General features: G+C 44.0%; 1 protein-coding gene across 2 annotated transcripts in view; it reads right to left on the bottom strand.

The window, feature by feature from the left end:
* The window catches only part of PSD3 (pleckstrin and Sec7 domain containing 3), a 1,257,010-nt gene that overhangs the window by 134,046 nt on the left and 1,097,025 nt on the right, over positions 1–25,939 (bottom strand). For both annotated transcript variants that reach the window (XM_029601790.1, XM_029601782.1), the window contains exon 11: positions 3,901–4,100. In XM_029601790.1, the coding sequence (XP_029457650.1) occupies positions 3,901–4,100 (200 nt within the window). The remainder of the gene's footprint in view (positions 1–3,900; positions 4,101–25,939) is intronic.

The raw sequence follows: 25,939 nt of genomic DNA on the forward strand, positions 1-25,939 counted from the left end.
TCTAGTTTAAAAGCTGCTCCATCTCCTTTTTGAAAGTTAGTGCCAGCAGCTTGGTTCCACTCTGGTTTGTTTAATGATATAGCTACCATTAATTAAAAAGGTCTAGCCATGCATAATTCTGTTCAGAAAGTCACAGTAAATGAGCCTTATAATTGCTTACCATAGGATGCTGTGATTTTGGAAACAGCATCCATTTCAAAATTCAGGTCTCATTTTTTCTGCATTTTCTATTATGGAGTTTGTAATTGATTACAGTGATACTGGATGAGAGAGGGACTGGGCTGCTGCTCTCACTTTAGGTATGTAGCTTTATATTTGGTACAACAATGTCACTACAGGAATCTCATGCCTGCAATAACAGTAAAAACCAAGTTCCATTGCTGCACTTTATTAAAAACATAAAGGGCCAGATTTTCAAAGGGTTACAAGCGTCTGGCCTATTTTTAAAAGGCCCAGTGGCATGCGAAAAGCCCCAGGACGCGAGTAAGTCCCGGGGCTTTACAAAAGGGGCTGGGAGGGGGCGTGGCCAGAGGCCTCCACACGGCCGCTGAGCCGGGGATCGCGGGCTGAAGTACATTTGGAGATTAAAAAAAAAAAGACGAAAAAGGTAGGGGGGAAAGGGTGGGGGAGGTAGGGGAAGGGAAGGCGGGGTGGGGGATAGGGAAGTTCACTACGAGGTCGCTCCGATTTCGGAGCGGCCTGGGAGGGAATGGGAAAGGCTGTTCGCCTTGCGCGTGCTGACCCTGGATTTTATAACTTGTGCGTGCCTGCGCATGCAAGTTATAAAATCGGGTGTACATGTGTGTGCGCCGGGTAGCGCACGCGCATGTATGCCCGCGCACAACCTTTTAAAATCTACCCCAAAAGATTTATTTTTGTAAATGGTATTTCTGAAATCATAGTCTCACATGGTAACTAAAGTTCATTTAAAGTTATTCTTCCTAAAACCTGGAGAAAAGGTAACAGAGTACAATGTACATTTCACCCTTATTACCCCGGAGGCCTTTGACAAATGTTGATAGCAGTGGGATTTGGGACTACACTAACTACGGAGAGTTTTGACCTAGCTGTCCAGAAGGACTTCTTGGCATACAATGCTCACAATAACTCCCTTAAGGTAAAGGGTACCTACGGGGACTGCGGGAGAACTTTGCAGGAACAGTGAGTTGTAGTACGGTGGAGTGGAGATGGCCTAAGGCCCTACCAAGTGTGTAGTACGTTGGACAGCTAAGTCTTGTAAGGGAGGTAAAGCCCTGAGCGAGAGAGACTTTACTCTTCCCTTCTAGTAGCAGTCCACACTTGGTTGTGGTATTTTATTTTTCTGGGGGAGAGATGACATCAGAAAATGTCTTGCAATAGCTTGCCACCCAGCTGCAACAACAGCAGGCAACAACCCAACAGATGCTCAAGCAATTGGTACTTCAAAAGACCCAGCAGCAACAACTTCTTATTAAGCTACTGAAGGAGAAGGTTAGAGCCATAGGACAACTTATTGCTTTGCTCACCAGACTGCAGCAGAAGGAGGTACTGCAATGATTGGCACTACACAAGGGGAGGGTCACTCTCCAGGTCCTCTAGGGGGGGTAGGGCCTGGAACATCTTCACATACATAAACTGTATGCTAAGTGTAAGAGAGTGCTCCTAGTGGTCTCCTATTTAGCTGTGCAGGACCAGGCTAGATGCCTGGTCTACCTTGAATGCCTTAAGGAGAGTATGCAGTATGGGTGGGATCCTGCGGGGCAGATGGGGCTCAGAGGGCATAACCAGAGACTGAGGAAAGAGCTGGGAACCAAGTGAGGATAACCAGACCTAGGTTCAGTGAAAGGTAGGGTTGAGCTGCTGGTCCCTGGGGCTTTACGGCTGGGACTGGCAGGTCCCTGGGTGAGAGCTATGGAAACAAAGAAGACATAAGTATGAATGCTAAGAAGTACAAATGTACTGTTTCTCATAAGATATGCACATTGCATCAATCAATGTGAGCATCTTATGCCAAAATATGTGGACATCTTCAGCAGATTTGACATTTACAGGTGAAGTGAACTTACTGGCCCTGGCTCGTGTGGTGTCCAGGCCATCATCCATCCCCTCAAATATGTCCGGTCCCATCTGTTGAATCAGGTGATCCTCCATGGAGATCATCACAATGGGGCAAGGGGCTCCTCCTCCGGTCTTGCACAGATATTTATTACAACTTATTCTTCAGCTCGGCTTTTATATCGAGGTAGCAGTGGGCCACCTGCTCTCCAGTCCTTTTTATATCACTGTGCCAGGATATGGCCTGGGCTATAGTGTGTCATATCTGGCCTTTGGCTGCCCTGGACGTCTTCCCTGCATGATTGCCAAATAGCATGTTGTAGTTCTTGAGGACCCCAGCGATGATCATGTCATTGTCCTCGATGTTGAAGTTTAAAGTACGAAGACTAGTCTGCCCTGCTGCCTGGCTGCCAGATGATCTTAATGCCACTTCCACTTCTGGAGAGCTGGCACCTTCCTCACTCTCAGTCCCATTCCCATCCTCCACCGCACAGCACTTGCCCTGCCAACTTCCCCCTGCCCTCTCGGTTTATCCCTACCCTGCCGTCCTCCTCCTGCCTACCCCCTTCCCACCTATTCCTATATTTCCTTCCTCCTACTTCTCCTGCCCTCATCTACCTCCCTCCTCTCCTTACACATTCCACATTTCATCTTCTCCATCCAGCTCCTCACTTCTCACCACACCACCACTCAAAGACAGACAGACATACTTACAAAACCTTCCTCACACAGATAAAGACAAGAGACAAAGACAAAGGTAAACAGATAACAGAAAACAACAGGACATCGCCCTCAAAAATCGCTAAACTCTTAGTCCAACTCCACTAAATTTCAACAACTCACCTCCTCTCCTCTCTCTCCCATGCTTGACAGACCTTCAAAGAGTCAGCTCAGGAAGCTTGTATAGATAAACCAAGAAAATAACGTGCCAGATTTAACTGATGCACGCTGTATAAAATAATGCACAACAGGCGTCGAACAACACGATAAATTATTGCAGGTTGTGCAAGTTACCTACGTGATGCAGTATATCAGATTTCCCTAGCCACGCCCATTTTGCTAATGCACCATATTTCTGTTTTATTTATAGCAGTTTGATGAATCTAGCTTTAAGTTATTTAATCAGCCAGTGCTCAATATGGGCCCCAGATGATTTAGGAATATTTCTTAAGAAAACATTATTCACAAGGGTCACCCAAATCTATCTATCTATATATCTATATACCTGTTGCTCTGTGGCAGTGGTATTTCAAAATTCCATTGCCATGTTACAAATGCCTGGAGCCAAAATAATGCTGCTGGAGCTAAATAGATCCTCCCATAGCTAAGTGGTATCATTTACCACCTGCTTTCTATTTATTTCATTTTTTTCTAGCATGTGGGTAATACAGTTTCCTAAACAAATCTAACCTCCTCTCACAGGGGGCAAGTTGGAAGAGGAGAGTTTCAAAATTGCTCCTCTTAGTACATTAATAGCCAGATTAAAAGACCGAGCATTAATATTTATCATTCAGTATGTAACATTTTTGTGCAAGATTCTGCTGAGTGCTAAATTTATGTCTTAAGACAACTATTCCAGACCTATCCAAGTTAAAAGATTTGCAGTACGTGTGCGTGCGTAATTTCCTAATGCACAATAATATTAAGAAGGGATCTTTTTTTCTTTTTTAAATGCAAGCCTTAAACTTGGTACAAACACAAAACTCACTGCACATGTAAAACTTGCAATTTTACAGATTTTTTTGTGGGGTTTTTTTTTAATACAATCCCATTTCGTCCTCAACTTCTTATGCAAGCAACACAGTATAAAGAAAACAGGTTAACAGGCTTAAGAGGTAAATGTAGCAAAACAATAAAGGTGCTTACTCTTCTTTCCATCCATGTCTGCATGGATTTTACGAGCCAAAAACCCAGTTTTATAGACAGCAGCATTTGGGTCATGTGGAATGTCTAGGAAAGGGTTGCAACTGCTGCTACAGCCAATTCGACCAAAGCTCTTCTGCTGGGTTCCATTAGGCTTTTCCTCAGTGCAGTCTGAAGGGGACTTCTTGGATTCGTCTTCATCTCTAATTAAAAGACAAATACAAAGAATTAAGGGTTAAACAACACAGCGTAAAAAATATCAAGAGATAAAAACTTACAAAATATCTTAACTGCTCATGTTCTATTTTTAAGTAGGGATGTAAAATATTAACTATTTAAATAATTGGAGCTTGAAAGTCAAAGTCATTTGAGCACATAAAATTAAGTGTTATGCACATAAATATGTGTAGTAAAATAGAATTACCTAATTTTAGGCATACTTTTACAAGAACTGGCAAGAGGCATTTTTGGAAGCAAAATTGGGGAACAAGTTCACTTGCAACAGCTATGCCATCGATACAGCAGGTGCAGGCTTTCACAGGTGGGTTTGTGCGTGTACTGGGCACTTCCACGCAAATTTTCAAAGCAAACATGCACAAGTTTGCTTAGAAAATTTGGGGTAAAGTCTGAACATAAAACATACACAGGAGGTTACCCCATTGTGTGCAGTTATAAAATTACCCTCTTAAACAGTAAGCAAATCTTACCATTTAGTTATTTACTTTACTTTTGTAGTTGCCAATTGAAATTAAGGCCCTAGTTGACATTAAACAGCAATGAAGAAATACAAAATAAATTAATACAATATGTAAAATAAAAACAAGACAATATAATAGCAAATGAACATCAGCAAGACAATCTCAAGAAGAAGAAATCATTCGGACAATGCTGGTATTAAAGGACATCAATTAAAAACATCCAAAGATAATCAAGTTTTACAAGGCTTCCTAAACAAGTAATCATGGATAGATCCATCTGCTAGTTTCAATATGTTAATATAAACCAGTAACCGGGCCTACAGCTGACTTCCATGTTTCCGTTTCCCGCCATGTTATGTAGATTCCCATGATGGAGCAGGCTGGGCTGCTATAGGCCAGACTGAAAGCAGGCGGCACATGAGGAGCAGTGGGGTAAAAAGTGCATGGGCATGTTAATGGGGCCCTCCTCGCAATTTCAAGTTGCTCTTCCATGAATTTATTGTTTAAACAGATAACAGTTTAAATTGCAGCAGTTTAAACAGCTAACTTTTTAAACAATGTTTACATCTTTACTTTTAAGTAAAGAGTTCTGATGATATTGGTGTTTGACAGTCAAGTTATGGGAGAGTAACAGTGGAACAATCAGGTGTCCTTTGATTGTCATGCATACAAAACTAAGGGCCTGAGTTTAAAAAGCATTTACATGTGTAAAACTGGATTTTATTTGAATAAATGCCCTTTACTTGAGTAAATGGCTTTTGAAAATTGCTACAACAGCATGAACATTTACACATTTTACTCCTTTGAAAATTACCTCCTAAGATTTTCATGTTTTTTCCCTTCATACTATTAACATTTTTTGTACTGTTTAACCTCACATTTTTATTTTTTAATTTTAAAATTAGTTGAAAGCTGTTCCATACATAGAAAAGAGGACATATGGAAACATGAACAATACAGTCATTCTTTCTTAAAAAAAAACAAAAAAACACACAAACATTTCACATAGAATTTATGGAGCCTACTTTCCAGAATGTGCACACCTATATCACAGTCTGAAAAAAAAAATACTTGTGTTTGATTCTTCTTGGCATCACTGAAATTTCCTGAAACTTTGGTGTGGATGATATGCAGAATAGATGCAAAAGAAAAACATTATTAGGCAAGGACAACTACACGTGCATATTCGGGGAAAGTATGGATCTGTAAACCAAAAGGGGGGGTCATGTGATTCGATGAAGGGAAGCAAGGTGAGTTAGTAGAGCTCCAGGTCCATTTTATTCTGTTTTCACTAACATCTCAAATTCGAAAAATAACAGGAAACGTGCCAAGGGCATTTGAACAATTTTGCAGTTAGGCATTTGCAGGAAATGACAATGAAAACTGTGAAAAAAAGATAAAAAGAAAAGCAAACTGCAAGACTCCAAAATGGCGGAATCACCTGGTGACCCTGAAGCAGAAGATATGAGCAAACAGGCACTGGCAGCATCAACAAACGCTGTTGTGCTCAACTTAGAAAATATATTTGAGAAACTGTTGGGTCAGAAACAGGAGGTGCGAGACACTATTGATTCACTTAGGAATAGCATGGACACAGTAGATGTGAAAATTTGCAGTAACAGGGAGGGAGTCCTCATGCTGCAAACTAAGGTCAGTGCACTTGAAAAATCAATTAAAGAAAAGGAAGCAAAATTAGAAGACATGGAGAACAGATCAAGGAGGAGTAATTTGCACTTCATAGGATTTCCAAAAAATCTGCCAGAAAATGAGCTTCATGCAATCCTTGAGAATTGGCTGCCATTAGCGCTGGGGCTGACAAATTTGCAAGGCCAAATTGTAATAGAAAGAGCGCGCTGGTTAGGCCCCTGTTTAGAGAACCGATTGCATCCAAGAGTGGCCATAGCACAGTTTTTAAATTATGTCTACAAAATGGAGATCATCAGGCAATTTAGTAAAATGAGAGACGTGGCAAACCAGTTCAATAAAATTCTTATGTTCCAAGACTACTCCATAGCTGTATCATTGAAAAGAAAGGAGTTTTTCTACATGTGAACTGGTTAAGAAAAAGGTCTGGTACGAGGGGAAAATGCAAATGTTTTCCATTGTGGAGGCGGCACAGCATTTCGTAAAAAAGATGGAATGAAGGGAGGATTGAGAAGTGAGGTGAATGGCAGCACTATGAATGGACAGACGCCATAAACAACCAGTAGCTTTGTAATTGAGGAAAGAAATATCGCAGATACATTAGTGAAAGTTCAATTCTGTCGGTGATGAAAATTGAATATAACTTGAAGAGAGATATCCTTGAATGTTTTTTGGTTAATGGTGACATTAATTGGGAAAGTGGGGAATCTCAAACATTAAAGACAAAAGGCCTACGGGCTGATTATGAATAAAGATTTTGAGGTTGTGTTAAGTTGTGGTGGGGGTAGTTTACAGTTTAGGGGCCAGTTTTATATGCAGAGTGAGACATACAAACAGTACAGTACACCTTGGTGAATATTTGATGTCATTTGGAGTGAGAAAAAGTCTCCACAAGATGATATTTCTACAATGTTCTCTCGCCCTAGCTTGATGGACTCTATAACAGGGTACTATCAAGTTAGGGCGAGAGAACATAGTAGAAATTTCAACTTTTTGAGACTTTCCTCATTCCAAGTGATGTCAAATCTTTACAGAGGTGTACTGTGCAGTTCATACGTCTTACTCTGCATGTAAATCTGGCCCCTAAACCACCACCAACACCTCACCCCGAGATATTAGCTGGCCCTCTTATAGAGATATAAATAGTTGACTACTATGATGGCCTTATAAATAGTCTCTCTCTCTCTCTCTCTCTGTGAAATGCTATGTTAGTGTATAGTAATTCTAACATTACCTTAAACATGCTCTTTTTCTTACTGCCAGGTGGGCGTTATCCAATGCTTATTATAGCATTTTGATGAATCTAAATTTGTAACATGGAATGTGGCTGGCTTGGGTATGCTGGTCAAGAGAGAAAAATCCTGTCACATTTGCAGAAATTGAAAGAAAAAGCTTTCTGCAGGAGACGCATATGACTAATAGGGAGCAGCTGAAGTTAAAGAAAAGGTAGGTAGGACAGGTTTTTGCGGCACAAGGAACTTCTAAAAGTAGAGGGATAGCAATTTTAATACATAAAGCAGTGGCATTTATAGAAGAAAAGACTATAGCAGACACAGAAGGGAGATTTGTTGATTGTTTAAGGGATCATTACTGGGGACCCTAAATGTCTTTTGGTTTCAATGTATAGTCTGAATGTGTAAATCAGGTTTTCTTTATGACCTGATGACAAAAATTATGAGTTTGGGGAGCACACAATTGGTAATAGGAGGAGATATGAATTGTGTGATGGATCCTTATGTGGATCATCACAGGGGAACCCAAACACATATCAAATCATCCAGAGAGCTTTAATTAATTTTTGTGAGTCTTTAGCAAATAATAGATATATGGTGTACTCTCAATCCTGGGTCCAGAGATTACACGCATTTTGCTAAAACACATTCCTCGAAATCTTGCCTAGATTATCCTTTGTTTTTAAAACATTATTCTCTCAATGCTTTAAGGCTGAGATTGAACTGCTAGTGATTTTGGACCACTGGCCCAGTATCAAGCATGATGAATAAGACAGACAGCAGGCCCTAGAACTTGTAATAGGAAATGCCTGCTTAATTATTGCAAGATAAGGAATTCAAGCAAACTATCCAAAGCAAGTGGCTAGAATACAAAAGGCACAATGACCAACATAAGTGTCTGTCTTCTCTTTTCTAGTAGACCACAAAGGCAGTTTTAAAGGGGAGATTATTAGCTATACTATATTGAAGGAAAAAAATGAACTTGAGTGTTATGTTTACGATGCTGGATACTCCTGTTGGAGGAGGAGTTAGCAATCGGTTATGGATCTCCTCCTGTTGGGGGAGGAGTTAGCAATCAGAACAGATTAGAAGAAATAGGATTAAGCAAATTGACAATTAAATGGTTTAAATCATACCTAAATAACAGATACTTCCAAGTGCAAATCAAAGAAGTAATGTCAGAGAAAATAAACCTTCAAACAGGAGTTTCCACAGGGATCTGCCCTATCTGCCACATTTGTTTCACATATACATGCTACCTTTATGTCACCTACTAGCAGGTTTAGGAATTTGCACTACTCTACGCCGATGATATTCATGTTAATACTCCCCAATTGATGACACAATTGAAAAAACATTAAACTTAGCCAACATGTACCTAGATATAATAAAACAACTTCTAAACCAAATGGAACTAGTGATCAATATAGAGAAAACTGAATTCTTACACCTAGAACGTAAAAACATAACGATCATTCAGAAACCATTTACACTCAACAACAACCAAAAAATACATCTAGCTGAGAAAGTAAGAAACATGGGAGTGATAATCCGACCCTGAACTAAGTATGAAACAACATATATCTCAAAAAGTAAGAGAAGGATATGCCAAATTTATGACTCTTAGAAGATTAAAACCTCTACTAACGTCCACCAACTTCCGCTCAGTTTTACAAGCCTTAATCTTTTCCAGTACCGGACTATTGTAATGGCCCTCCTACTGGGCCCTGCCATACACCACAATAAGACCATTACAGATTCTACAAAACACAGCGGCAAAGAATTCTACTGGGGAAAAGTAAGAGAGACCATATCACGGAAACCTTAATAGAACTACACTGGTTACCCATTGAACAAAGAATACAATACAAAACTTTATGCACCATTCATAAATTAATACACGACGAAAAAGCAGAGTGGCTGAACACAGCCCTCCACGTACATACCCCCCACAGAATCTAAGGTCAGCAAACAAAGCACTGCTAACTATACTGTCAGTCAAAACGGCCAGATTAACACAAGTAAGGGACAGGGCCCTATCCCTAGCAGGACCTATAATATGGAACACCATGCCGGTAGAAATCAGATTGGAAAGAGACATCTAAACATTCAGAAAAAATTTAAAAAACATGGCTATTTAAGCAAGCATACCACAAAGAGAATCGAGAGTAGAACCCAGGGAAATGTTAGTCGCAGTCAGGCAAACTCCCCCACACACACACACACCTTTCTTCTTAAAGTGTGTCTTCTCTCCTACATTCTAAATTCTTCTTTTTACCTTATACAACAAAAACTAGAGTCAAGCAACACAAATCTTATAACAGAGTTAAAAAAAAACTGGACATGACTTATAACACTCACCAAATAACATTGACAATGATATTATGTTACAGTATTTTGTATGGCACCTGTTTAAGAGTTAGAATTCTAAACACTTTATACAAACAGTTTTTGTGCCTTTTTGTGAACCGTTGTGATGGCGCCTGCTTAACGACAGTATAGAAAAGATTTAAATAAAATAAATAAATAAAATGAATCTGCTCCTGTGGAAGGAGGAGTTAGCAATCTGATATGGAATTCCAGGAGGAGTTAGTATTCTGTTATGCTCCGTAGGCGGAATTAGCAATCTGATATGCTCAGCTCATGTAGTAGATAATCTGTTAGAGTTTAGACTGCGGAGTAGCAATCTGTTTTGAATCTGTTGCTGAAGACTCCTGATAAGGAAGGAGTAAGCAATCTGTAACCAGCAGAGTGCTTAGAGAGGACACTCAGCGGTAGAGGAATGTAGATAGGTGAATCTTTGGGCTGATGGCAGATGACAACGCCCCCAGGAGGATATCCTGAGAGGGACCACCGGTTAGGCTTGGGTATGGAAACAGACACAGATAGTTCTTTTATTAGACAGGTTAGTAGAACCACCAGAGGTGGCAGTAGTGAGCTGATATGCCCGGCTGGCTGAAGTCCTTCAGGTACCGGAACAGCGATCCTAGGGTTGCTGAGCTGTAGAGAAACTATAGATAGTGAGTAGACAGGGTTTGCTGTGTTCATAGCCAGAACTAGATGACAAATCTCACATAAGGTCTTAAAGATGCTCAGTAGCTGGAAAGGGTTAGGCCCTCGAGGAGCGAGTACCTGGTTCCAGGGAAACCTCTGAGAGAGCGATGGTAATTCACAAATGTCTGTATCTGCGATAGCTTCCAGGCAGTAGAGAATCTTTAGAGTGTCCAGGAACATGGGCCCTCGAGGAGCGAGTACCGGTTCCTATCTGCAATCTGAAATAAAGAAAGAGAGTGAGGTAGGCCCCCGAGGAGCGGGTACCCCTGGAAAGTCCGAGGAGGCAGAGTAGCTTGGACGAATCCGTAGCGAGTCCGTATTCTTGTCCTTGCTAACTCAATCTGTTAGCAGATATTGAGACCTTTTATATTGGAAGAGGATGACGTCAACTCAGGGGGACGCCCCCAGGTTTGCGCCCTTGTTGGTACATCATTCAGGCAACATGGCGGATCCGCAGCGTCAAGCCGGTCCGGGGACCCTGGAAGGAGATGGGCATGGAGACACCGTGGCAGTAACCGTCCATCAGAACCGGAGGGAGTCGCCACAGAGGTATAGAGGGCGGAGTAGTGGTGTCGAGCATCAACAGATGCAACAGTCAAGGGCGATATCCTCTTCGGGTACCAGGCTTAGTTTTCAAAGGATGTCGCGAGGTGAAACTGATGAAGCATCTCTTTATCCAAGATATTGGTCTGAGGCTCCAAGTGATCAAATCGGGGCTGAAGCCTTCCCAAATCAGAAGGTATTCAAAGTCTTGCCTCTGTTACGATCAGACCAAAAAACAAGAGGGGTAGGCTATCTAAAAAAGCCGTTTGGCAAAAATGGAGGTTAGACGTCAAATAAATGTCCAAGTACCACTTTATTAAAGATGGAGACCAAAGGTTTATATATGCCTATATAAACCTTTGGTCTCCATCTTTAATAAAGTGGTACTTGGACATTTATTTGGCATCTAGCCTCTGTTACGAACATCCAGAATCTCTTTGATCTTGATTTCTAATTCGTCTTCTGCAATGGTGACAGATGGAGCTTCAGATTTGGAATAATCTTTCAGAGTGTATTAGATGATATCAGCAGCAATGGGTAGAACTGCTGTGGACGTCACTGAGGAATTCAGTGGAAGTGGTGATGTTGAAGAATGTCCAAAATCCACTTCTACAGATGACTCTCCAGTAGATGAAGCTGGATGAGAGATGGTAGAATTTAGCAGCAATAGCTAACTGCTATAGATGCCACTGCTATCTTCAGGTCCAGCACTACTTCCAGTTCCTGCCCCTGGAGGCAAGGTCCTCTCAGGTCTTTCGTTCCTTGGACAAAGTGCTGAGGTTTGAACAGCAGCGACCACTGTCCTTGTTTCAATATTATAAACAGCTTAAAATCTTCACGTGTCAGGAGCCGTATGCGGCTCTCAGAGATCGGTGGACTGGGGATGGGGTGTTTGTTCTTACTGTACCCACCCTTCGGGCATGCTTTGGTGAGTATCCCAACTCACCATAAGTATATATTATCGGGAATGCAGTTTAAGTTTTTAAGGTGGGCCTATGTGTCCGTGCAGATTGCATTTCGCTCTGGAATTTTTGACATCGGCCCTTTGGTGGAAAATGCATAAAGTGACTGGTACTCTGTCCCTTTTGGGAGTGCCCCCCCAATCGACGATTTTGGGGTTGTATAGCCAGCCTACTTGATGGCCTGAATGGGAGTTTACTCTTCCTATAACCCCATTGTTTTTTTTTTCTTTTTGGTCACTTTCCCCGCCATAATTTGAGAAGGGGCCCTCGTCTTTTTGTTCATAAAGCATGCCTAGTAGGGAAAAAAGTGATATTGATGAACTCACAGGCTCCTGCAGGCCCATCCTTTTGAAACCTGGCGTAAATCAACTTCACTACATGCTGCACATGGAAGACAGACTCGTGAGCCTCACCCCCAGCTCTGCTGGCGAATTCTTGCTCATTTGGGACTCTTATTTGCAATCTTTGCCACATCGCTCTGATGGTATTCTGCTCCACTCGCATTGAGCTTGCTTGTGAAGTTTTCTTCAATTTTTTATTGAATTAGTTAGGAAAAGAATACTGTATTCTTTTCCTAAATAATTATGGTTGTCCAAAATACATGTTTTCATACTAATCACTCTTAAAATATTCAATAACAAATTGAAGAAAACTTCAGCAAGCAAGCTCTATGCGAGTGAGCAAGGATACCATCAGATGTTTGACCAAACTTAAAGGAGTATATATGAGAGCTATATTGTCAACACAGTCCCTGAAGCAGCCCTTTGTTGGCAAAAACTTGGCCTGAGTTGGGCTTTGGTTGAGAATGTGTTATTTACAACATAAAGTGTATTTGAAGGTCTTCAGAACTATCTCTTTTTTTTTTTGGTTACCTCATGGCTTTGATAGATCAACTTCCTTGTTTTTTTGGGCCACAGCAGAGGAGATACAGGGAGAGCATCTTCTCCTCCTCGAACCTCATTGCTGGGCATGCCAGAGGATTACGTGATTAAACAGGTATTGCCTTAGCTTTAAGGTAATCCTGGAATTATATGAAGAAATCCAAAGGGATCTGGATCTGGTCATTCAAAGTTCCCATGCTGAGCCGTGCCTCACCAAACTATTGGCCACCTCTATTTCATGGCAACCAGCTCCTTTCAAATGATAGAAGAGGTCGAGGGGTAATATCCAAAACCACTTTTTTCCAACTGTATCTAAATGCATTAATCGCTACATAGAATTTCCTTGGGACAGGCAAGACTTAATGGACTTGAAGAAAGGCCTTTATGCCTTCACAAACTTTCCAAATGTTCTAGGAGCTATCAACTGCACTCATGTGGCCATCATCCCACCCCATGAGAGGATCTTCCACACAGAAAGCTCTTCCACTCCATCAATGTGCAAGTGATCTGTGACACTTGAATGCACATTCTCAATGTGGTGGCAAGGTCAATGGGAGCCGTGCATGATTCCTTTATACTTAGGCAACTGGGCTTGTGTGAAAACTTTGAGGACGGCCACTACAGTGATGGTAAGCTCATAGGTAAGACAGATACTTCTTTCTCTATTCCATCTCTGGCTATGTGTTTGTGGCAAACAGCTCAGGCATGGAGGGGCCTGTGGTGGATGTAACAGCATCGCTGATGTCACAAGTGGCTTGTAAACTTACATCTGCAGGCCATTGCCCCAAGGGCCTGCCTTTTCTCTCCCCATGCTGCAGTGGCCTGCCAATCTTGTGAGGCCAAACAATGCACTTGTCATAGTGCTTGGTGTGTGAGTGGGCACTATACATTTTCTACGTGTTCACTTTCAAAAGTGGCCTGCTCCTATCCTCCCATTTGGAGAAGTTGAAATCTCACTGGTTAATCACAAGCTAGTGTTCACCTCACATACAGGCCATGTAACCAAGCTAACAGTATGCTGTCTGAAGAAGGCAACAGGAGCCAATACTGAAGCTCCCCAGTAGGGATCTTCTTGTTTTAGCTTTTGCTGTCTTCCCCAGGAACATACACTGAGCATTTAGTTATATGGCCTAAGCCCATGTGGGTCTTCCCTGCTAAATAAGTGGCTAGCTGGAATGTGCAAGGGCACTCTAGCATATAAGGTCATGTGGAGGGCAAACTTTGTACTGTTATTGTTTGAAGGTTTTGGGTGGACCCTTGGACACTGTGGCTGCTGACCACACCCACGGGTAAATCCCGTGAGGGGCCACAGGTCAGGCTCAGCTTTAGGACACACAACACAGATAGATCTTTTATTAACAGTATTGAGGAGCCACCAGAGATGGCAGTAGTGAGCAGAGATGAAGCCCGGATGGGCTTGTAGTTCCTCAGGGCTCTGGAAACAGCAATCCCCCAATGGCTGTGCTGTAGTGGACGAGAAACTGAGGATAGTGAGTACAATGAAGTACTAGTGCAGGGTTCTGGAATAGAGCCTTGTTGGTTGAGTACTCACACAGCGGTTTCTCTCATTAGGAAATCACAGGAGCTGGAGTAGAGGCAGGCCCTTTAGGAGCAGGTACCTGGTTCCAGGGAACAGCTCCTGAGAGAGAAGTAGATAGTAACTCACTGATGGTGTAGGCAGCGGTATCTTCCAGGCAGAAGTGAAGTCCAGGCAGCGAGCCTGGGAACATGGACCCTCGAGGAGCGAGTACCAGTTCAGACAGTGGATCTGAAAGAGAAGAGAGAGGCCCCCGAGGAGCGGGTACCCCAAATAGAGTAAGTCCATAATGGAGAGGCAGAGTAGCTAGGTACGGAGAGTGAAATCCCATCCGTAAGGAGTTCACCAGTATGAATACCTGTTGCTAAACTCGATCAACTAGCAGTAGTGTAAAGGCTTTTTGTATCCGGGATGCGTGACGTCATGACAGGGGGAACGCCCCTGAGGTTCGCGCCAAATAAAGTATTTTAAGCAGGGCTGTGCGGTGCGTGCGCCCTAAGACAGCTAGACAGCAAGGCAGAGGCAGCGCCCAAGCCGGACCGGGGACGCCGGAGAGGACGGCAGCAGACGCCGCAGCAGCCAAACATCCGTCAACCACGGGAGGAGTCCGCCAGAGAGTTAAGGAGGGTGGAGTGGAGATGTCTGGCAGCGACAGTCGTAACATGTACCCTAGTGAACCCTTATAGAGACATAAACCACACAATGAAATGATCCAACCAGAAAGTCTATTTTTCAACCAGTGACCACTTTATTAATGAACAAATGTAGTCAACTGTTTCAAATAAAGTCAATGTCTTTGGGATCACATTCTGCAAGGAGAAGATAGCAAATAGCTCATAACATTAATAAATGAACTTAATAGCATAGTCAGTGTAGACCTGTACATACATTGTTAGAAATGGCATCATTATATATACATACTTAGCATCTTATCCTTTTGGCACAATCATGATTCCCGCAAAGAACATAGAAAAGCAGAAGTGGCAACTGCCAATAGCTACAGAATAGCTCTCATGTTAGAGCTGATGGAAGCCCTACTATGTGATGGCAAGAAAAAGAGGCCCCAGACAGTGCATGCTGAAAGAGCGCACTCAAAGTGAGGACAGCCTATGGGCCAGCAGCAGAGTTCAAGTGAGGGTCCCAGACAGTCCATGTTGAAAGAGCACACTCAAAAGGGGGACAGCCTAAGGGCCAAGGCTGCAGAGTTTTAAGTAGGCAAGCAGCAGTACCAGGACTGGAGAGCATAGCATGGAGCACGAGGACCAGGCAAAGACACCACAGCATGGAGATAGAAGCCTCAGGAGTAGACATCGCAGCATGGAGGGTAGCAGCCCCAGGAGAAAGACACAGCAGCATAGAGGTCGTAGCAGCAGCCTAAGCTGAGATGAGATGAGACACAGCAACATGGAGTAGGTAGCAGCAGCCTGAGCTGAGTTGAGATGAGATGAAGACAGCAACATGGAGGAGGCAGCACCAGGCTGAGTTGAGATAAGACAGACATCATTGAATCAGGAGCAGGAGATGAGACCGCATGAAGGAGGCTCAAGTATGGGCAGAGCATTGAGGAGGGCTTCAGACTAGGCAGCAGTACCACAGAGGCAGAGATTAGACCATCCGATCATTTAGCTAGCACAGGAACTCTGGAGTAAGGACAGGCCCAGCAGTCTTCTTTCATCTGAGCTGGCACAGGAACTCTGTCGAGCAGCCAGGCTAGGCTTGTTCAACAAGTCTTGCTTCTCACTCAGCAGCGCATGGTTCAGAGAGAGGTATCTTCAAAGGATACCAATGATGCATTAGAATTAGGGCATCCCGATAGTGAGGTTCCAATAATAAGAAAAGTAGTCCAAGTACCTGTAACTAAAAACTCACCTGAGCTAAAAAAAATTCTAGACTTAACCCTATAAATTAAAAAGCAGAATGAAATATAAACAAAAAACAAACTTTGAAATGTTTGTATGCTAATGCCAGAAGTCTAAGAAGTAAGATGGGAGAATTAGAATGTATGGCAGTGAATGATGACATAGACTTAATTGACATCTCAGAGACACCGAAGGAAGACAACCAATGGGACAGTGCTATACCGGGGTACAAATTATATCGCAATAACAGAGAGGAGCACCCGGGAGGTGGTGTGGCGCTTTATGTCCGGGATGGCATAGAGTCCAACAGGATAAACATCCTGCATGAGACTAAATGCACAATTGAATCTTTATGGCTAGAAATCCCTTGTGTGTTGGGGAAGACTATAGTGATAGGAGTATACTACCGTCCACCTAGTCAAGATGGTGAGACTGACAGTGAAATGCTATGAGAAATTAAGGAAGCTAACCAAATTGGTAGTGCGATAATAATGGGAGACTTCAATTAACCAATATTGACTGGGTAAATGTATCATTGGTACATGCTAGAGATATGTTCAATATATTTTTATTGAGCGATTGTACACACAAATCACAATGCAACAAGAAAGAATAAAACCAATACAGGTACACCAGATATGCACATTAAATTGCCATGAAAACTGGAACACTCTTTTCAGGGATAACCCACCCAGTCCCTACTGGTCTCCCACCCCCTCCCCCCGCCCTATTCAAACACCGCCCCTTCCCCCAAACCCCCCACCGAAGACCAGAAACCCATGCAGATACCGTCCAGACAATTCCACTAAAGCACAGTTAATCATTCAGGGCCAAGCTGCGAGCCCTATGAGGCAAAGATTGCAAATATGGTTCCCACGTGTGCAAGAAAAGTTTCCGTCGCTTGGGTGAAGTCCGAGCATGAAGCATGCTTTGCCAAGGGGTTAGTGAATTCAATCCAGATCTGCGCATGATCAGAGATCACAATGTCCTCTATCCCTGCCCCTCCCACCGTAGAGAAACCATGTGTGCTTACCAAAAAATAATCCAGTCTGGAGTGCGTGGCATGGGCCCTAGAAAGGTGAGTAAATTCCCTTTCTTGAGGATGTAATGTGCGCCACACATCCGTCAGATGCAATGTTTTCTCAAACAGGGAAATCCCCTGACTAGGAGGGCTAGGAGTGTGGGTCGCTGAGGACTTGTCAAGAGCGGGGTCTCTGATGGCGTTAAAATCCCCGCCCACAATAATCAAATCCTCAATGTGTGGCAGTAAGAGAGCACAGAGCTCCTGGTAAAAAGAAGCCCGATACACATTAGGGGCATAAAGGTTACATAGTATTATGGGGGCGTGGTTAAACTCTCCTACCAGAATAATGTATCTGCCCTTTGGATCTTTAAGTTCCTTGAGGACCGTAAAAGGAAAGGACTTCCGAATTAAAATGGCCACTCCCGCCGATGTGGAACTAGCGGAGGCGTAGTGCACGGAACCCACCCAGCGCTGCCGCAGCTTAGCATGCTCTGCGTCCAATAAGTGGGTTTCCTGTAGGAAGGCTACCGCGGCCCCTCTCCGCTGCAAAGCCTGCAAAATCTTGGTGCGTTTCATAGGGGAGTTGATACCCCCTACATTCCAGGAATAATAGTGAAATGTGTTACTGCTCATGGAGGGTCGAAGTTAATGAAATGCTTGAAACAGAGTACAATGCCAAATGCATGGGGATAGGGACCTCCCAGCTGAGCCCCCTCCCCCTGAGACAAAGCACTGAAGTGCCTGGAGAAAAATACAGGGTCCCCCGTGAACCCAAAACAGGTCTCTGGTCCCCAGCCCTCCCCCCTCCCCCAATCCCCCATCCCCTCCCCTTCCCAAACCCTCTCCCCCCAACCCCTCTGACCGAACCCCCTAGAACTCACCATCCGAGGACAGTGAGTGGAGCTCACAGTGAACTAAGCTCAGTCCGCCTTCCCCCCCCAGCCCACAGCAAACAAAGCGTAACAGTAGAATGCATGTTGAACTGTAATATAGGCAACCAGCCAAACCCCAAATGAAACCCCCAGTGGGAATGCACACAACGAGAGTGCTTCCGCGAATCCCTGTTAGGTTATCCTCTGCCACCGGGTTCTATGGCCCGAGCAGCAAGGCATAAAGTAAGCCAAAACACCATGACAGTACACACGGTATTGTCCATTCCATATGAGTGACTGAAACACCCCCCCGAGTCTTCAGGGGAGAGACAAAGGGAGTCCAACAAAACTGAGGTCCTCGCCGGAGAATCGACCCCTCCAAATGCAAAGTTAATACCACACCCAGCAGAGTCAGGTGGTGGGGACACCCTGCGGTGGCAATGCCTGCAAATAGCGCCGCGCTGCCTCCACCTCAGTAAACCAACGGACTCCTTCTGCAGTTTGCACTCTCATCTTCGCCGGATAAACCAGCACGGCACGGATACCCCGCTGGTAAAGCTGAGTACAAAATGGCGCCAAAAGCTTGCGTTGTTGGGACACCACATAAGAGAAATCCTGAAAGATGAGAACCGGTTGATTTTCATAACTAGGCTTAGTCCCCCTCTGAAAGGCTCTGATGATCGCTGCCTTATGTGAAAAATTAAGAATTTTGGCTATGATGACTCTGGGTTTTGTCTGTCCTTCTCTTTTAGGGCCCAGGCGATGCGCTCGCTCCACGCGGAGAGGGCCCGGCAATCCAGTAAGTTTCAAGGCCTGCGGCAGCCACTCTTCCAAAAAACTAGGCAGCTGAGCCTCCTGTAAACTCTCCGGTAGCCCCACTAAGCGTATATTAGCACGCCTGGACCGATTTTCCAGGTCCTCTATCCGTAGGGCCTGCTTTTCCAGTGCAGCTTTTAAGTGGGCCACATCCGCCTGCGCCGCGTTGAGGCCATCTTGATTTGCAGACACCCGCGTTTCCATTTCAGCGAACCGGCGGTCAAACGCCCCCATGCCGGTAGTGATTTCTTGTAGCTGTTCGGAGATTTTCTTCAGTTCCGGCGTTATCGCCGCGAGGACTGCCGCTGTTAGCTCGGCCGCGGTGCTGTTGGCAGGCATACCGCTCTCAGTCGACTCCACTCCCACTTCCGGGTTAGGCTCGGGCGCACGGGCCCGCTCCTTGTCCTTGTCTTTTTCTTTCTCTTTTTTCCCGGCTCGAGTCGCCATCTGAGGCGTAGACGACGGAGAGGAGGTTCGGCCAGGCAGGCGCCTGTCTCCCAAGGGCCAACGAGGTCGCAGATGCAGGGGGATGAATCAGGGAGCGAAGGCCCGAGTTTCGCGACGGGGGAGCACAGCCCCTCAAGATGTCCCGTGGTCCTCCCCTTCACATTAGATCAGGGTGCAGGAGAAGAGAAAAAAAGACGTTGAGGTGCAGCAAACACTGTGCGGCATGCAGGATTCAATTCAGTAGGTAACTCACTCTGCCGGGCGCCATCTTGGCCATGCTGCAGCTGGGTCTTCACTGCTTGTCGAGCCCACAGCTCCCTGACCCCGGCGATTTTCGGCGGGTAAGCCTCACAAACTGTGCCTCTTCACAGCACAGCCACCCGGGGCACAGGATTGGGGCTGCAGGGGAGCAAGCTCTGTGAGCGGGGTCTCGTGGCAGCCGCCATTTTGACAGGCTGAGAAGGCAGCCTGCCGCGGGCACCTCCTCCTCCGGCTCTGCACAGACACCGGCAGGATCAAAACCGTGGGCCACAGGGAACCCCCGGCATCCTCCCCCAGCGAACCTGAACAAAATCGCCGCGTTTTTCGGGGGCTAGAGGGGGAAGGACAGAGGTGAAGCCGCGGAGCTCAATCGCCCGGCTTCCTCGCTGGTGACGTCATCACCGGAAGTTCGGTACATGCTAGAGATATAAAGGTCCTGGATGGAACAAATGACATTTTTATAGAGCAATTGGTTCAGGAACCAATAAGAGAGGGAGCCATTTTAGATCTAATTGTCAGTGGAGCACAAGATTTGGTGAGAGAGGTAACGGTGGTGGGGTCGCTTGGCAATAGTGATCATGTTAGGTTCCATATTAGGTGCTACTACCCAAGAAAGAGATCTAGGCATCATAGTGGATAACACATTGAAATCGTCGGTTCAGTGTGCTGTGGCAGTCAAAAAAGCAAACAGAATGTTGGGAATTATTTGAAAGGGAATGGTGAATAAAACGGAAAATGTCATAATGCCTCTGTATCGCTCCATGGTGAGACCACACCTTGAATACTGTGTACAATTCTGGTCGCCGCATCTCAAAAAAGATATAATTGTGATGGAGAAGGTACAGAGAAGGGCTACCAAAATGATAAGGATAATGGAACAGCTCCCCTATAAGGAAAGACTAAAGAGGTTAGAACTTTTCAGCTTGGAAAAGAGACGGCTGAGGGGGGGTATGATAGAGGTGTTTAAAATCATGAGAGATCTAGAACGGGTAGATTTGAATCGGCTATTTACTCTTTCGGATAATAGAAAGACTAGGGGGCACTCCATGAAATTAGCATGTGGCACATTAAAAACTAATCGGAGAAAGTTCTTTTTCACTCAATGAACAATTAAACTCTGGAATTTGTTGCCAGAGGAAGTGGTTAGTGCAGTTAGTGTAGCTGCGTTTAAAAAAGGATTGGATAAGTTCTTGCAGGAGAAGTCCATTACCTGCTATTAATTAAGTTGACTTAGAAAATAGCCACTGCTGTTACTAGTAACGGTAACATGGAATAGACTTGGTTTTTGGGTACTTGCCAGGTTCTTATGGCCTGGATTGGCCACTGTTGGAAACAGGATGCTGGGCTTGATGGACCCTTGGTTTGACCCAGTATGGCATGTTCTTATGTTCTCAGCATTAGAGGCCCTCAGTGGTGAACATTCATAGGCCTTTGCCATGCCATGGCTTGCCACTTGGAGGTGGCATTTCTTTTGGAGGTCCTACCCCTTGTTTGTCTTGGGATGCTGGGGAAGGCACTGGTGCAGGCTCCAGCATTCTTTGCAGAATCTGTGTGAAGACACTGGTGAGGTTATTTATTGACACTGTCATTGTGGTAAGAGCTTGCATGTGGGCTGCCACCTGGTTACACATGGCCTGGGTCTGCCTGTTGACTGTTCTCCTGAAGCGTACTAGCTCTGCCCGTATCTGGTGCAGGTGGATATCATGGCTCCTTTCTAGCCAGTCCGGCTACTTTGCATCGAGGCCTTGGTCAGTGCTGGTGATACTTGTGGAGTTGGTGCTGGAGCTGGTGCCAGAACTGGTGCTCATGCAGTGCTGGTTGTGGGTGGAGTGGAGGGTTGAGGCTCTAGACATGGCATGAGGGGGCTGGTGGGTGGCTGTGGCTCCATGTGTGCTGGAGCGAAGTAGTGCTGGGTCATTAGTATGCCACTGCAAGCTGGGTTCCTCCGTGAGGGCTGGTTGAGCCAAGGCCTTGCATGATGTGGCTCTGCATAGGAAGCTGCTGCTGCTGCTCCTCCTACTCCTTGCTGTACTGTGTCTCAGTGTTCATAAGTAAAGGGGCATGGAAAAAAGCTGCTGCACAGCTGGTCTTGGGGGCTGGATGGCTGGGAGCAGCAGAGTCGCAAGCGATAGCTGTGGTAACAAAGATCACATAAGTATCAAAACCAAGAAGTACACACATGGACCATTTGGCATGAGCTGCGCACTTTGCATGTCAATTAATGTGAACATCTAATGCTAAAAGATTTGCATAACTGTAGCAGCCTTGCCATTTACAGGTGAGATGAACTTACCGGCTCAGGCTCACATGGTGTCCAGCAACTCGCCATGCCCTCGAACACATCCAGTCCCAGCCGTTGGAGGAGGTGTTCCTCCAGGGGCTTCAGTACTATTAGACATGAGGCGCTTCCTTATCGATGTACCTGTTGCGGTTCATCACGTCTTTGTAGTATGGAGAGGCTCTCATGATAGTTTTATTTCATTTTTGAATTGGCTCAACACTCGAGATATTCATTTGAAATTCACATTAGAGATCAATGATTCTTCTATTTCTTTTTTGGACATTCGGATCACCCTCACTGGAGAAGGTTTCATGACTTCTATATTTCGTAAATCAGTATGTTCCAATACCTATCTCCACTTTCAAAGTGCTCATCCCAGGACTTTTAAAGCCAATTTACCAATCAGTCAATTTATTCGACTGCGGAGATTATGCACTACAACTGCTGATTTTGAGATCCATGCAAAAGGTCTATTTGAACGTTTTTTACAACGCGGGTATCTCCGCTCATGCATCCGGAAAGCATATTTACGTGCCAAGTTTGTACATTGTGAGTGGTTGTTTCTTCCAACTGCTCCTGACGACAATTCCACTTTGTATACCTATGTTTTGCCATTTTCTCCTCAAGTACATAAAATCCGGAAAGCCATCTATGATAATTGGCATGTGTTACAGTTGCATAAGATATTTCAATCTCCTCCTCGAATTACATTTTCTAGGGCGTCCAATTTGAAAAACATGTTGGTACATTCTGATTTTGTCACCAATGACAATAATAATATTGTTGTGGGTTCACACCAACCTTGTAACAATTGCTCAGTTTGCCCGATGTCCATGTCAGTGACCGAAAGTGTTTCTCTAAGATCAGGTTTCACAATTTTTTTGAAATATATAACTTCATGTACATCCACGATGGTGGTTTATCTAATCCGTTGTCCATGTGACTTATTATATGTTGGAAAAACCAAGCGCCTCCTTAAAACGCGGATGATTGAACATCGATCTAATATAAAAAATTCCCGCGTTGACGAGCCCCTGGTTGCACACTGTTTGGCTCATAATCATGCATTTAGTGATCTTACGTTTTGCGCCATTGATCATGTACTGATACACTGGCGTGGGGGCAATCATGAAGTACAACTTTTAAAATTAGAACAGCGCTGGATCTATCGTTTGGGGACAGTGAATCCGGCAGGATTAAATGCTGATCTTGAACTACACACATTTCTGGGATAATGTTCTACAATTTTTTCTGGTCCTTTTATTTTTAGTTTGTCATTAACATGTCATTTTTCCTATGATTTAGTGCTTGTTTCATTTGTTATGATTTTCATCAATCAATGATGTCTGTGATAATCTACACGTCGTCATATGACGTCACATCTGCTGAATATTTATTGAAGACGCAGACGTCAGCCTCGTTTCCTCCTTGCGATGCAGAAGAACCTTGGAGACTCCGTGTCCATTTTGAATCGGTAGCCTATGGTGGTCAGATAAGTCTTGTTTCTATTTTTACTGTGAGAAAAGTTTGCTAAGACTGTTTCTTTTATTGTAGGCAAATACTCCTGTGCTGAATGTTATTTAGATGCCCCTGAGGAAGCTTGTTATGCGAAACACCGGCCGTGTTGGGCTGTGTTTATACTATGCATTGAGAGAATGCTCATCAACTTACCTTCTTCACATTGTCAATGGAGTGGAGCATTCAATTAAGTTTGTTTCCTTGAAAGTCTTCTCGACTGAACTTTTATGATATATTCAAAAATTTTAAAAATCCAAAAAAATAGTTTCAATTAATAAATATAGATTTTAGAGTGATGGCGAATGATTAGAGGTCCGGTTGGATTTTGGGTGGAAATCACAACGTCTGGCTTGATGACACCGTCACTATAGGCAAAAATTTAAATCCGAATCAGTTTCCCCCTTTGTTGACAGTTTACCTATTGGGTTACTGCATTGACTCTTTTTTGTTATAAATTTGGTAATTGAAATCTCCCATTACTACCGCACTAGCAATTTGGTTAGCTTCCCTAATTTCTCTTAGTATTTCACCATCCTGACCAGGTGGACGGTAGTATACCCCTATCACTATAGTCTTCCCCAACACACAAGGGATTTCTACCCATAAAGATTCAATTGTGCATTTAGTCTCATGCAGGACATAAAGTACCACATCGCCTCCCGGGTGATCCTCTCTATCATTGTGATATAAATTGTACCCCAATATAGCACTGTCCCATTGGTTATCCTCCTTCCACCATGTCTCTGAGATGCCAATTAAGTATGTCATCATTCACTGCTATACATTCTAATTCTGCCATCTTACTTCTTAGACTTCTGGCATTGGCATACAAACATTTCAAAGTTTGTTTTTTGTTAGTATTTTCATTCTGCTTTTTAATTGATAGGGATAAGATAGAATTTTTTTTAGCTCAGGTGAGTTTTTAGTTACAGGCACTTGGACTACTTTTCTTATTATTGGAACCTCACTGTCGGGATACCCTAATTCTAATGCCTCATTAGAAAACTGAAAACATGGCTATTCAGCCTTGCGTTTCCTTGATGGCCCACAATGTACTACCCATGACAACTTTGATTGGTTCTATATGTTATTAATTCACCCTCTTATCCTCCCCTAACCCGAACTTCCATTCCCCGTGTCCGCCCCCAATCTCTCTTCCCAATATTCCGTCTCAATTCGTTTTAACATTGATGGCTCTTTTCCCACATTTTGTATAAGAATAGTTACCAAAGGTTTTTAAAGGTTTAATTGTTTAAGTGTTCCTCGTTTTTCTATGTAATGCTCATAAGCACTCTTATTTGTTCGATGTTCTTTGTTCCATGTAATGCTCCTAGGCAAGTTAAATTGTTTCACTGTAAACCGGTTTGATTCGCATCCAATACAAGAAGATCGGTATATAAAACCCAAAAATAAATAAATAAATATCCTTTGAAGATACCTCTCTCCAAATCATGCGCTGCTGAGCGACTGTCAGCTTTCCCCTTTGTTCTAGTTTAAAAGCTGCTCTATCTCCTTTTTAAAGGTTAGCGCTAGCAGTCTGGTTCCACTATGGTTAAGGTGGAGTCCATCCCTTTGGAAGAGACTCCTCCTTCCCCAAAAGGTTCCCCAGTTCCTTACAAAACTGAATCCCTCTTCCTTGCACTATCGTTTCATCCATGCATTGAGACTCCGGAGCTCTGCCTGCCTCTGGGGACCTGCGTGTGGAACAGGTAGCATTTCAGAGAATGCTACCCTGGAGTTTCTGGATTTAAGCTTTCTACCTTAAGAAGCAAGTACCTGCAAACTGAATCTGGTCCCAAATTCTAGGCCAAACTCTGCTCTAATCTCTGTAATAGAAGAATCCACTCCTATAGAGGCCTCTGTAGCATCAGTTCCATATTCCACTCCAAATCTAGCATTTGCTTCATATAACCTACTAACCCCTATTGAAAGTATTTCAATCAAGGATACCTCTGTGATAGCAGAAATTATTAAGCAAATATTGGGAACTATATAGAAACATAGAAACATAGAAATGACGGCAGAAGAAGGCCAAACGGCCCATCCAGTCTGCCCAGCAAGCCACGCACCTCTCTTTTTTTTTTCCTTCCTTTTTCTCTCTCACACCTGTTACTCTTGGCTTTTAGTACCCTCCAGCCGCATTTCTCCTCCACCCCACCACCAATGCAGAGAGCATCGCCGGATCTGCATCCATGAGAACATCCAGCTCAATTAGGGGTAGCAACCTCCGCAACAAGCAGGCCACACCCCCGCCCCTGTCCACCCAGACTATACGATCCAGACCCCGTTGGTTGCCGTCCACACCCCGATCCTCCCTTCCACACTCCCCCTGCCGCTGAAGCAGAGAGCCATGCTTGAAAGAGAAGTATCAGACTCTCTCCCTCGCCAAAGCAGAGAGCTACACTGGACATGC

The sequence above is a fragment of the Rhinatrema bivittatum genome, chromosome 1, assembly GCF_901001135.1.
Source record: "Rhinatrema bivittatum chromosome 1, aRhiBiv1.1, whole genome shotgun sequence".
NCBI lineage: Eukaryota > Metazoa > Chordata > Amphibia > Gymnophiona > Rhinatrematidae > Rhinatrema > Rhinatrema bivittatum.